This window comes from Notolepis coatsorum (genome assembly GCF_963971535.1).
Source record: "Notolepis coatsorum genome assembly, chromosome: 16".
Classification (NCBI taxonomy): Eukaryota; Metazoa; Chordata; class Actinopteri; order Aulopiformes; family Paralepididae; genus Notolepis; species Notolepis coatsorum.
In genome coordinates this window covers 41350516-41365515 of record NC_140180.1, presented here as the reverse complement: position 1 = coordinate 41365515, position 15000 = coordinate 41350516, and the positions used below count along the sequence as shown (strand labels likewise).

Here is a 15000-nt window from a genome sequence, read left to right as displayed (position 1 = left end):
GCACGCACGCACACACGCACGCACACACACACACACACACACACACACACACACACACACACACACACACACACACACACATTAGGGGAGTTTTTTCCTTCGCATTCTATTGGTTTCTGGTAGAGGATAATTACGATACATTGATTGATTGATTGATTGAAAAGTTTATTAACAGATTGCAGAATGGGTACAGTACAGTACAGCTCAATACATACAATTGTTAAGGGGATGCAGACCAGAGAAAGACTTTCGTCTTGTTTACATCAGGGTCCCCCATTTTCAATTCATCATAACATATATGACATACATGACATACAGATAGACAGTACTGCTACATCTATACATTTATGACATATCAGATTTGCAAATACAGTACTGTTTGTGATACAAAAGTGTCCAGCAAAGGAGTGTATATACATTTGGCATAGAAACTGTACATTGGAGGAGGTTGGTTGGGTGGGGTTGGGTGGGTTGGGTGAGGGCTGTACATTGGAGGTGGGGGGGGGGGGGGGGGGGGGGGGGGTTGGGAAGGGGACACACACACACATACAGCTCTAGTGTAAGTTGGTTATCAGAGAGCCTGTCATATGAAAGCTCAAACCAGGGCTGAACACCATTAGTTCAATTCCAGTTAATCAATTCCAGAAGTGGATTTTCAACTGATTGAATTTGACTGGTGCACCATAGTACTGTATGTCTGACTTGCATACTTTTACAAATATTGCCCCCCTGCCCCCCTGTAATGCTTTTCACCTCGATCATGTACCTCTCAAACGGAAAGACATATTAAAAGCATCTAGCATAGATCAATGTTGTTGGACTAAACCTTGCATTATTAATTATTAATTAATTAATTATCTTTGCATGTTGCTTGAACTGAAAATGTGAAAAACCCATTTAAATCCCAGTGTGGTTCTTCTAAAATACATGGATGGTCATCTGAAAATCTGGTTGTTTTCCTTCATTTCTGAAAGGTTGACGCTGTTTGAGACCCAAGATTTTCGCCTGACAGCAGTATTGTACATTGCATCATAAGTATAGACATATACTTTGAGTAGTGTTAGTCAGCATGTAGTGGTAAGCATAGACATGCACCAAAAGACATGCATGCTAGGTACGCTCCTGCCATTCCTGGTGTGACACCTGGAGTTGGTCCCCGGGCGCTGCACTATGGCTGCCCACTGTAGTTAGGATGGGACAAATGCAGAGAATGAATATCCGCACAATAAAAAGTTAAAGGCACACTAAGTAGTTTCAGCCACTAGATGTCACTAGAGCACAGAAACAATGTGGTGTTTATATAGGAATATATAGCAAGAATGTCAGAACTAGGGGTGGGAATCACCAGTTTCATCACGATACGATACGATATCGATTCTTTGGACAACGATACGATATTTTCCGATATCACAAAGTCTGCCACGATATGATACGATTCGGTTCAGGTGCCTGCGATCGATATGAGATGATATTATATGCCCATTTAACACAATCAGTAACATTTAGATCAACTAAAAAAAAGGCAATGAAAATATCATTTGACATTTTTATTTTTGAGCTCTTCCAGACATTTAAATGAAAAACAATCTATTGTTTTTAATACAAATAGACCTCCTGTTCACTGTAAAGTGCCACGTTTTGATATATTTAGCTTTAAACTTTAAGTAATTTTTTTTTAAACTCACAACTCACAACACGCAACCTAAAACCCCTTCCTCTCCCAAACCATTCCTGCAATTGTTTTATGTTGCATGATGATCATGAATACATTTAATATGTATTGTATTTTTTATGTTTAAATATCAACATTATCTGTCCATCCTCAGTACATTTACTATAAATATACTACCGGTATACTTCATCTGGTCTTTCCAAACGCACACACACACACACACAGAGAAAGGGAGCATGCCTGCCCCCTCCTTCCCAGTCCCCACTTCTCTCTGCCTATGGCTCTGGGTTAGCTTGTTGTTAGCTTACGCTAACGTAACGTTAATTTCGATCTTTAACGCTACGTGGGCATAAAGGAATGGCGAGGATTGCAAAGCAGGTTAGATGCATTTGACCCGTTGTGGAATAAAACAGCAGGGATTTGTTTTGGGTCGCAGAATAGGCACACTAGCCTTGTTCTAGTGACGCTGTAGACGCTACTGCTGTGTGCTGTTGATCCGAGCCGAGCGGATACGACACTCCATGGGATTTTCAAAATAAGAGTATCGCAATATGAATCGATCTTTTTACGTTGCATCGATCCTATTTGATCATTGATAATAGATCGATATATCGATCTGGATCGATGTATCGTCCCACCCCTAGTCAGAACCTGTTCTGACCAAACTTTCAAACTAGGCATTGTAGATAAAATATGACACAAAATCTAGTGATGTTATATCAAACTTACCACAAAAAATATTGTCAGAAACATATTTTAGGTTCAACTTTAGTCAGAAAAAGACAAAGTTGACAAGCAAACAAGCCACCATTTTCTTTTTGAAAACAGGAGTAGAGAACCACGGACTGCCCATTAGCAGAGCGTTTATCCAATCAGGTGCATTCCACGTGGGAGGAGGGAGGGGATACATCACGCAATATCATGCACCCGCTGCCCAAAGGTTGACGCCCAGAAACATCCTGCGCACAGCAAAATAGAAAGAAAGAAAGGAAATCCAGGCAGAGGGAGGGGTCTCTGCAGATAAACACACCACCACACACACACTTGTAGTGGGTCTTGGTGTCATTAAGTTTGCTGACGACACAGCTGTGGTGGGTCTGATCTCTGCAAACGACGAGAGGGCCTACCTGCAGGTAGAGAACCTGGCGCTGTGGTGCCGGGAGAAGAGCTTCTCCCTGAACGTCTGCAAAACCAAAGACATTATTGTGGATTTTAGGAGGTCGGGGCTAGGGACTACAGCCCCCTCAGCATCTACGGGGCAGCGGTCGAGAGAGTGAACAGTTTCAAGTACCTCGGAGTCCACATATCCGAGGACTTGACATGGACCACACACATTGATAGTGTAGTGAAGAAGGCACGGCAGCGCCTCTACTTCCTTAGGCGCCTAAAGAAGTTCAAAGTGAGTCAGAAGATCCTTCTACTCATGCACAATAGAGAGCATCCTGACTGGTAACATCACACAGGAAGACCACATATTTCACTTCCTGTTCACCACAGAGTAGCAGCTTACTGCAGCTTACCTGCAGTTCAATTGAACCCCTCTACAACCTACCATGACAGTACAGTTAGTGAAAGTAAAGGGTTGGGATCAATTCACTTTCATTTAAGTCATTTTGAGAAATAGATTTTCTCCAAATTTCATGTTTCATGTTCAATATTTACATGAAGGAAAGATGTTGAATTGGGCCCCATTAGTGATACAACCCTTTATCAGGATACAGTATAGCTGTGTTCAGAGCGGTAGGATACACAACCACCTAGCTTCCATACCTGGTGTCCATGCTGCCAGTACAGGGGGTTGTTCTCCATAAAAGGTTACAGGGAATGGCTCCTCCCTACCCGTGGACAGCGGGGACGCCAGCCAGCTGGCACAGACTCTCTCCCTGCCCGTTCACCTCTGCCTCGACCTCCAGCCCACCACCCCATGCCCGCTGCCCGCTCCCTGGGACCCATGCCAAGGCTCCACGGCACACTTGGCACTGGCTGACTTAGAGGGAACGAGAGAGGCAGAGAGAGAGAGAGAGAGAGAGAGAGAGAGAGAGAGAGAGAGAGAGAGAGAGAGAGAGAGAGAGAGAGAGAGAGCGAGAGAGAGAGGCATGATGGAGGGAGTGGGTGCCTGTCCAAGGGGGTGGCATGAGATCATGTAGACTGGCATCGTCACCAGGGACCTGGGGTCAGGGGACAACATGTATCACCTAGAATGACTAATAGTTTATTGTTGTGGTGATTCTGTGTCATAGAATTAAGAGTTTAATGTAATGCACTGCTTATTCTTAAGAGAGAGAGAGAGAGAGAGAGAGAGAGAGAGAGAGAGAGAGATAGAGAGAAAAAACCAATTTGTGCTGATCTCTGTATTTGAGGTGACATACGTTTGGACCTTGTTATGTGTGACTGCTGCACTTTGAAAAAGTGTGTGCTTTGTCGAACTACAAAATTGGTTTAGCGATTCATATGAAAAGTGTCCTTTTGACATTGTGTTTAATTCACTCCAGGCAGGACTATGTAGCCCAAGCAGCTGCTTTGTTGCATTGCAGAACAGGGTTGGCACAAAGATTGAGATTCCATGTTGCATTTTATTTTAGAGCCTGCAACAGCCTTTGGGGGATTTCTCAAATACCATGAATGGAAATACCGTAATTCCTCTAATAGTAACCGGGTCTCAAATACAAACCGGATCTCTATTAATGGCCGGGTGCGCTCTTGAGCTAAGCAATTATAAGCTGACCTCCTAATACAAGCCGGGTTACTAATATACTGAGCTGCATACTGAGCTGCATACTGAGCTGCATACTGAGCTAGTTACTTTATTTCACTTTGAAAACGTTGAAATTACCACCTGTAATTGCACTGTTTACTATTTCATACAGTACTTGGTTTCAATAAATGAACCCAGTACATTTTACTGGGTTCAAACTGACACAAAATGTTGATTTATTCATTATGATCCGTTTGAAAATTTGAAATATAGGCCTCCCTCTTATACAGGCCTCCTCCTAATACAAGCCTGGTACCCGCTACAGTTGAAACAAATACAAGCCGGGGTTACTATTAGAGGAATTACGGTAAATTAACAGCTCCTTAAATTTAGAACTTAATTGTATATTATTGTTGTATTCACATGTGGGAAAGGTTGTTAGTACTTTCCTAGTGTGAGTTGACCAGTACTACCACAGGAAATGCATCCTGTCAAAATGCTCATGTCTCACATTAGAAACGTTCTATTAATTCATTCATTATTTCATTCAGAGTTAACTACACGTAGTTCAATTACTAGTTTAACTGCATTTTGCAGTAGTTGGGTGGTAGTCTAACTACATTCTTATCTCATAGCTTCTTCAGTAGTTACATATTTTGGGTCATGTAGTTTAGGTAGTTAATTACAAACTGCATTTTCCCTCAATTCTGCATTTAGCTGATTCCACCTGAAAAATGGCTCCCTGTCCTCTCCTTAAAACACGCCCTCAGGCATGCCTAAATTAGGTGTTTGTCTGCCCTAGTCCCTAAATCATGCACACCCACAGTGTCAGTTCAGTTATACCTCCATGTGACAATGAGATTCAAGACTCAGTTTGTCATAATTGTGATAATGTACTTTGGATGTACTACTTTTTGAAAGTAGCTCAAATCTTTAGAGGGTAGTTAAGATGTTGTTTAACTACTTGTCATTGTGTGAAGTAGCTATTAGTTTGATAAAATACAGTTTTTATGTAGTTTTTCCAACACTGCATATTCGTTGATTTCATTGATTTGTGAAAATTACTTAATACAAACCTTATCTGAAAAATTTAAATAGCATCAAATTACACTCCAGGCCCTGAAATGTAACCACTCAAGTTATTTCATGCTCAATCTTTGAGAATGTGCTCAATTGAATGATTGGGGAGTAATGGATAATTTGTAATGGTTTTACATTCATCTGATTTAACTGCAATCTGTTATTCCAAAAAAAGAAAGAAATAGTAACCATAATACAGAAACTTTGAAAAAAAAGTTTGATCACATGGTAGATTACTAGTTTATTTTAGATTATACACACTAACATAATTTAGCATCTCTTGAAATGACGGTCGATACTGGTTGTGATGATGATGATGATGATGATTATGATTATGATGATGACGACCAGTGGTGCAGTTGTAATATGGGAATTGCCCAAACGCCACGTGCACGCACGCTCCCGCGCACGCGCATACATGTTCCCTCGGTTGCGCACAGAACAGATGATTATTATGCATAAATGTTTTAAATGTAATTGTAGTTACAATTTCTTTAATTGAATTAACTTAAACTAGAAAAGTAAATACAAACTAAATTAACAATGTAACTTAGAGTTAGTTTACAGAAGGACAGTTTCTTTCAGAGACTGAAGCACAACTTAATGTCTCATCCTTCCAGTCGACCACAGATCAAGCAACCCCCCACCAGCTCTTCTCGTTGTTATGCTATCGGTAGCCTATTATTATGCAAAGTCTAGGTGATAAGTGCCGGCCGGCGCGACGAGTCCAGTGACAATTGCGAACGCATTTGTGTGTGCGCGTGCACATCCACGCCCACTTCTGCCTCAGTGACCTACCTAAACGGTGTTTAACCGCGTTTGTGCACGACTGCATGCCTGATGACGACGATGACAGCATTTTTTCAAACTATAGTCTATAAATGCAATAAATAGTTTCAGTGAATATTCTCTGGATTTTGGAAGCATGAGTAATGCAAACATATCTGCAAATCATCAGATGATGTAATTGAGGATTACATTAGTTATAAACTTATAATTCTAAAAAGTTAATGTGTATTATTTAACAGCTTACAATTTTAAACTAATCTTTGCAGCCCTGTGCTCTTTCTGGTGCCTCTTTAGTTGACTCGAGCAATGGGTCAATTCAGGAATATGATAAACAACATGATTACATTCTATTGAGAATGTTTCATCTAATAATTAGTGATGCATTAATTGTGTATTGTACATTTCTGCAACTCTGGTAATGTTGTTTGTATGGTTTCTCTTTTCGCACTTGTCTCTATATACAGTATGTGAACTCATTAGTCTTGAAGAAGATGGCCCCTGTCCCTCAACATGTTTCCTGAGTAGTGAATAAAGTTGAACCCCACCATAATACTGCACTGGAGTTAGCCTAGGTATTTCTCCATGTTATCTCAGACGGGATCAGGGCCTGACTCTAGGGGCTAACGTCTTCCTGACGACTAGGGGGATCAGGGCCTGACGCTAGGGGCTCACGTCTTCCTGACGACTAGGGGCATCAGGGCCTGACTCTAGGGGCTCACGTCTTCCTGACGACTAGGGGCATCAGGGCCTGACTCTAGGGGCTCACGTCTTCCTGACGACTAGGGGGATCAGGGCCTGACGCTAGGGGCTCACGTCTTCCTGACGACTAGGGGGATCAGGGCCTGACTCTAGGGGCTCACGTCTTCCTGACGACTAGGGGGATCAGGGCCTGACGCTAGGGGCTCACGTCTTCCTGACGACTAGGGGGATCAGGGCCTGACGCTAGGGGCTCACGTCTTCCTGACGACTAGGGCTGTCTGTCTTTTAGGGATGATAGGGGGTGTTGGTGATAGGGGGTGGATTGAGGAGGATCAACATTTACATTTAGTCATTTAGCTGACGCTTTTATCCAAAGTGACTTACAAGTTCTGTACGACAAGTCATCAGGAAGGGAGAGCTTAGGTAAAGCTTGCTCTTGTATTTCCAGCATTTTACTGGTGACCCTCATTTTCAAGTCAAAATGTTGTCACATTTAGTGCGATTCACTACATTTTAGACTGTAGATGTAATATTAGTTATTACAAGAGTAATATAGTAATATTAACACAATTATATGTGTTTGTTGTGTTGCTGAATTATCTGAAAGCAATATGGGACAGCAAGACTGTATGTTTAAGTTCCTGAATTTCCACAAGGGGATCAATAAAGGAATATTTTATCTTAAGTTTTATGTTTAGGTTTATTTATTTATTTTTTACCCAGGGACAGTGCACATCAATCAAACATTTTCAGTTTCCACAGCAATGAAAATGTGCCAGAGTTAGCTAGTGAGCTAGCAGTGAATACGTTGTTGCTGCCATGAGTATCACACACACACGCACGCACGCACGCACGCACGCACGCACGCACGCACGCACGCACGCACGCACGCACGCACGCACGCACGCACACACACACACACACACACACACACACACACACACACACACACACACACACACACACACACACACACACACACACACACACACACACACACACACACACACACACACACACACACAGACACATGTACTGTATATAAAAAGATTTAGTCTAACATCAACAATAATGTCTTTTGCAGGAGTACAATGGAGAGAAGACCAACAATGGCATCCACTACAGGCTACAGCTTCTCTACAGTAATGGTAAGTTAATGTTACACCAAACTTTCTCATTCCGGGGGAGGGGTATTTTGCACCTTTATCACAATTCAACGCATTATATAAGCGATCAAACTTTTTAATCCGACCCATCCGTACTCTTAACTCTGTGAATGGAAAGCTTTGTCACTTTCAATAATCCAGACGCGGTCCATGTAATGAAACCCATGTACTGTTGTAATCCTGACATCTGGAATAATATTCCACAAACCCAAAAAAATATTAAACAGTTTTGTCTACGAGGGGGAAAACCGGGGGGATCTACGATGATTCAAAACACAGGACTTGGATTTCCGTTGTGGACGACAGCAGCGTTAACGCTCATGGCCTCCTCGCGGGAAGAAGAGGAAGGAAAAATAAAAGAGACAAAGCACCACACTAAGGATGTAGCGTCACACAAAAACAGATAAATCACTCTAATATGAGTCGGCGTAATCATATTAGCATCTCGCGCAGGTAATTGACCTCTTCTCGCAGGCGGTTACAAATGGCGGCCATTTTGCTCTGGGAATGTCCGGCGCCGCGTGAGCCCGCTACGAGGGGGGCGGAGTGAGGAAGTGAATCATTGTGTCAATTAGGGCGGAGAGGGAACGGCGGGGGTAACGGCCCCCCAAAAAAAAATTTAACCCCGTAACACAATTAGAGCATCCTCCGACCGCTAACAGGTGTTCCCTCCAACGTGCTTCCTCTACCCCACGTCGTGCCGTGTCACATTTACGCTCGGCTGCATGGCTAATAAAAGACAAGCGATCCTGATTGATATTTAATTTCTCTGTGAATGAGAACTCCTTGTTATCCTTGAGGAAAAGAGGCAGCGGGAGGGCGGCGCGGAGAGAGAGAGAGAGCGCGGCGGCTCGGACCATAAATAATAAACAGTGTGCGCTAATGTTTTTTGCTGAGGGTGGGGGGGGGGGGGGGGGGGGGGGGGGGGGTTGGATAGCGTGGTCTAGAGATGACAAGCGGCCAACAGAAAACACGAATACACTATCGGGACGTGAATAATAACATAATTCGTTTAGAGAACATTATTAGGAATCTGCCTTTTGTCTGGGCTTTCCTTGCGTTACGGGGATACAAATGAGCATATGAGTCTGTGTCCCGCTGTAAGTGTTTCCTCAGGCCGTCAACTTTTCTCATGTCAAACCTCAAACCATAATTATGATGCTGGAGTGTCGAGTGAACCGAGTCTTGAGTGATGGAAGAGGAAGGGAGACATGTGACATATGAGAATGTGTTAACACTGCGTTCAGCCCACTGAACACTGGGGCACCTCAACTCACCCAGTGGTTGTTTGTGTTTGAATGTGTTTTTCAGGCATCAGGACAGAGCAGGACCTGTACGTACGGTTGATAGACTCCATGACCAAAGTGGTGAGTGTCTGAAGCTCTCTGAGCTGAGTCTAAGTCTGATATCTCTGTCGGCTAGCAGGGGATTCGGTAGATGTTTGGTTTCCCCGAATGGGAGACCCAGGTTCAAATCCAGGTGCGTTGCAGTGGTGCCGTGACCCGAGAGAGGGGGGTGGGGGGGGCTTAGCAGAGGAGCCTAAATCTAAGAAACTGGGCCATATTAGCCCCATATTTTAGCCTCTCTTAGAATTGATTTTCAGATCGTATTGCTAACTTTTAAGGCTCAAAGTGATTTGGCCCATAGCCTCATCGATGATCTTTTAACCCCTTATGAGCCAGAGTGCAGCTTGAGGTCTTGAGGCAGGGCCTTTCTGACTGTTCCAAAACCCTGGCTAATGACAAAAGGTGACCCAGCCTTTGCTGTCTGGAGCCCTAGGCTTTGGAATTGAGAAACTCCTGGCCTAGCTGATTCAGTATCATCTTTTAAATCTCTCCTCCTGTGTGTGTGTGTGTGTGTGTGTGTGTGTGTGTGTGTGTGTGTGTGTGTGTGTGTGTGTGTGTGTGTGTGTGTGTGTGTGTGTGTGTGTGTGTGTGTGTGTGTGTGTGTGTGTGTGTGTGTGTGTGTGTGTGTGTGTGTGTGTGTGTGTGTGTGTGTGTGTGTGTGTGTGTGTGTGTGTGTGTGCTTCCATTTATTATGATGTTATTTTATCATTCATCTTGGGATTTTATTGCCATCTTTTCTTTGTTTCTGTAAAGCACTATGTCACAATGTTTCAAAGAGGGCTATATAAATAATGTTCAAGTTAACAGAGACTTCACATATCAAAGTGATACAGATGATACTTTTATATAAAACTATGGTACAGAATATATCATGAATGTACCATAGCAGAATATAGCATGAATGTATCATAGCAGAATATAGCATCAATGTATCATAGCAGAAGGAATAATTCCTGCATGAACGAGAGCGAGACGACATGACGGTAGGAGGGTTGAGAGCCTTTTGAATGTAGCATGGTGGAATTGGATTGGCAGGGGACATTCAGTGGGAGGAGATAAAATGGTGTAAGCAGATCATGTGATTGGTTAAAAGTGACGCAAATGCAGAAAGGGGTTCGGTTTCTCACCTTCATTTAGAACTCCGATTTTATTATTATTACACCTGTGCTGCTGTGCGAAGCGCTGGAAAGGGGGTATTGCAATCACTGTCTGTCTGTCTGTCTGTCTGTCTGTCTGTCTGTCTGTCTGTCTGTCTGTCTGTCTGTCTGTCTGTCTGTCTGTCTGTCTGTCTGTCTGTCTGTCTGTCTGTCTGTCTGTCTGTCTGTCTGTCTGTCTGTCTGTCTGTCTGTCTGTCTGTCTGTCTGTCTGTCTGTCTGTCTGTCTGTCTGTCTGTCTGTCTGTCTGTCTGTCTGTCTGTCTGTCTGTCTGTCTGTCTGTCTGTCTGTCTGTCTGTCTGTCACCAGCCATAACTTCTACAGTTATGATCCGATACACTTTGCATAAATAGACTGACAGCAGGCCAAGGACCTGAATTCTCAGACTTTTCAAATCGGTAACTGACCGTTTTTTTTATTTGCCCATTGAAATCAATAATGAGGGTAATCATAAACGCTAGAGGGCAACACACTAAGCCTGAGCCTCACTTAGAGCCCTGTAATCTGCTCAGCTCTCTGGCAACACCTTTACATCATGCCAGAGTCAGCTTCATATTGTAGTTGAAATATCTATGCATTAGAAACATTCTTTTCCCAGCGAAACGCTTAGTTACATCAATATTGTGCATTCAGAACAGTTCATGTTTGGAGGTTAAGCCTTAAGGTCCCCCTATAGGGGGGATTTATTTATCATAAATCGATCAATAGAGACCGTATTAGATCCCCAATTATCATATCATGGGGTATCATTGGAAAGCCACACTCATTGGCTACAACCCTGTGCAAAGATCTTCGAGATCGCCAAATGATTGACGGAGCTAGAGCCCCGGGAGTCGGGGGTGGTAATGTGTACTTTTGCGTACTTTGGGGCACGCCTCACATATCGGCATGTAACTCGAGAACCGCTGAACGGATTTTGTCACCTGAAAGGGCAATCGACAGGCAACAAATAGGGCTTTAATTCTATCTATATATTGTATTAAAATAAATGCACACCCGAGCCACTAGAGGTCGGCAAATAATCGTCCACATGTGGGCCCTTGGATGTTAAGAGGTCAATGTTTTTAAATATAATTTTTTTACCCAAGAGTAAAGACCATAACCCTATCAAAAACAGTAGTCAAAGTGTATATTTTCATTTTTACCGATGTTTTATATGTTTTATCGGAAATACAAATTTATCGGAAAATGCTAATTATCGTAAAAACCGCAAGAAATAACTAAATCCAGATTCAACCCTGCCATTGGAAAGAGGAGCATTTTCCCTATCCATAGATGTATGATTTGGCTATAATAAGGTCAAGGTCAAGTTCAAGGTCAAATATGAATTTATAATTAAAGTCGATTATCATTAATTACTGTATCTACAAATCCTTCTGTTTAATCATCTTCCCGCGGTTCATTTGCTTAGATTTTTTGTACACATGATCTCAATAAGGTGGTGAATGAGCTCAGTGTGCATTTTCTCCTACTACCCGTATACATTTTTGATCATCATCATCAAAATCATAAATCATAATTAATTTATTCATTACAATTTACTCAGCCTTGTAACAGACACAATATTTCTGACACTGGAAATACATACCCCCAGGTCCCTAGATGTTCCTAGATACCAAGAACATGCTAATTGATCTTGCAGAAGTGGAGCAATCTTCCAGGCTACTTAGGCATGTACCTTTAGGCGAAAACGGTCTACAGATTAACAGGTTATGTATTTAATGTTCACTATTGCCCAATTGTCCTCTGTCATCTTGTGATCAGGAAATGCCCACGTGATTATAAATTGAGAAATCTAGTAATAATTTTTTCCAGTAAATCTGGGGAAAACAAGATTGTGTTAGCTAGGCAACTTTATGTTTAAAAGTGAAGTATTTAGAATGTTTGCTGTTTGGCCAAAGAGATGGCTGGTCTAAAGTATAGGCAGAACGCACATTAGGGGCATGATGCACAGTCTTCGCAGAAGGAGATGGTCTTCTAACTTTCTTCACAAGCGAAATACAACTACTACAGATTTAAGTGACTATTTAGGACTGTAGAAGTAGAATTGGATGCGGTGCATGAGTGAGTGAGATTACAGGGCTCTAAATGCAGATTAGAGCAAATTACAGGGCTCTAAGTGAGGCTCAGGCTTTGTGTTGCCCGCTTGCATTTATGATTACCCTCATTGATTTCAATGGGCAAATTAAAAAAAGGTCATTGATTGATTTGAAAAGTCTGAGAATTCAGGTCCTTGGCCTGTCATGAGTGAGTGAGTGAGTGAGTGAGTGAGTGAGTGAGTGAGTGAGTGAGTGAGTGAGTGAGTGAGTGAGTGAGTGAGTGAGTGAGTGAGTGAGTGAGTGAGTGAGTGAGTGAGTGAGTGAGTGAGCAGTGCAGCACAGCTGTCAGACAGCAATTCCAACGTTGAGGTAAATTCTAGTGAGGTGTGTTGCTCCATGGTAGGAATGACATTTATATAGCCCTGTCCTAATAACACATGTTCATTAGGGATGTCCCGATCACGTTTTTTTGCTCCCGATCCGATCCCGATCATGTGATTTTGAGTATCTACCGATACCGATCTTTCCCGATCCAATAAATTTTTTTATTTAATTTTTATTTTTTTTACTTATTTTTTTTATTCAACAAACATGACCATGTTCACGTCTTAAACTCATACTGAGGCCTTAGTTTTGGTTTTAAATTGCATATCATCATTCATTTATTTATTGTCACACAGAGCAGAAGAATTTTGCCAAAACAAACCAATAGTATCCAGCTGCAGAACGGCAGGTCTGACCAGCCACACTCTCAGACCCAAACGCATTTCCTTTGATTTAATTATACATCAAATGATTTATGTCAAGGATTGCAATGCCTCGCTTGAATGAAGTTAACTTTTCACCTGGATAACGTCAACATTCAGGGTGAATGTAATGTGAGAAATTGGGATTAAAAAAATAAATAATTCTTTTTAATTTGGGTCTGAGAGTTTGGCTGGTCTGCCGTTCTGCAGCTGGATACTATTGGTTTGTTTTGGCAAAATGATTCTGCTCTGTGTGACAATAAATAAATTAATGATGATATGCAATTTAAAACCAAAACTAAGGCCTCAGTATGAGTTTAAGACGTGAACATGGTCATGTTTGTTGAATAAAAAAAAAAGGCAAAAAAAAATTAAAATGGCAGATTTTTATTTGATTTCTTTTGCCGGTCCCGATCTTCGGAAAAATCACGTGATCGGATCGGGACATCCCTAATGTTCATTGTAGGTCTATATAGCTGATGTTAACCAGATGAGTAGCATCTCTATGAGTGCCCTTCTAGTTATTATGAGTTGTGTCCCACTGCAGCACAAATCATTTATTTTGTATTGGTTTCAACAGAGGGGCTTTATTTTGCATTAGACACTGGATGCCATGCCATTGTCATTCACAACCTCCACATAGGATGTTAACCCATGGGCTCTTGTCCCACTAAGGATAAAACCCCAAACATATCCCTCATTGGCATCAGCAGCTGACAGGGGGCCCAGGTGCAGATTGCTATGGGGCCCCTCCAAGCACGATTTATGTGGTGTGTGGGCATTATTCACACTTGGGAGGGGCCCCTCTTTGGACCCCCCATCACTATGGCCCCAGGTGCTGTTAAACCCTCTGCACTCCCTGTATTTACGCCCTGCCTCATGCCCAAATATCTTCATATAGTCAATCAAACCAAACAACGGGCTACTTAGCATTCATGCAAGTTCTTTGCCACTGACTGTACCTTACCTGCCCTCTCCTCCGCCCTCCCCCTCCAACCTACCCCCAACCCCCACCACCCTCCCCTCCTCGCTGTGTCGCCATGTCAGCCTGTCACGGATCGATGTGCCAAGCGGGTCCTCGACAAAGCGTCAGCCACGGAAACCAATCAATAGCCCTTAATGTGCTGCAGTGACGGGGCGCTGGAGACAATAATCCTGACAACAACACCGGCGGGCCCCCTTTTCTACAGTGGCACTCTTGCATGCCACTCAACCCCCCCCCCCCCCCTCCCCCACCCCTTCCCTACAAGACACCCCGCAGACAGACACACGAGACGTGACAGACAGGCAGCCCTGCCGGAGTCAGAAGGGTGTCCTGGTGGATCGATGGACCCCGCTGTGCGCGCGTTAGGGATCCCGTATTTTTGGAATTCTCAACACAGAAGGAATTGAATGAATGGAGATTTTGCTTGTGTTGCAAATGCAGTTGCAATGTTTTACGGCGGATTAGGTCGTATGTTCCATCAAGCGGAGCTCTGGTTGAGGTGTGTCGATATTTTATGGTTTTGTTTTGCTGAAGTCTTGGCTAATGCGTGTCTTCTCTCTCAGTGTGAGGTTTCTTCCCCTCCGCTGACGTGAAATGAGAAGAAAATGCACCGAAAGACATCATGGGGG

At 42.9% G+C, this 15000-nt stretch overlaps 1 protein-coding gene across 1 annotated transcript in view; it reads left to right on the top strand.

Annotated features, from left to right (window-relative positions):
* LOC311242950 (transcription factor COE1) overlaps positions 1 to 15000 on the top strand; it is a gene marked incomplete at its 3' end in the record, with an annotated part of 134655 nt that overhangs the window by 14928 nt on the left and 104727 nt on the right. Inside the window, 2 exon segments of the mRNA XM_084332016.1 lie at positions 8020 to 8083; positions 9413 to 9468. Coding sequence (XP_084188142.1) covers positions 8020 to 8083; positions 9413 to 9468 — 120 coding nt within the window.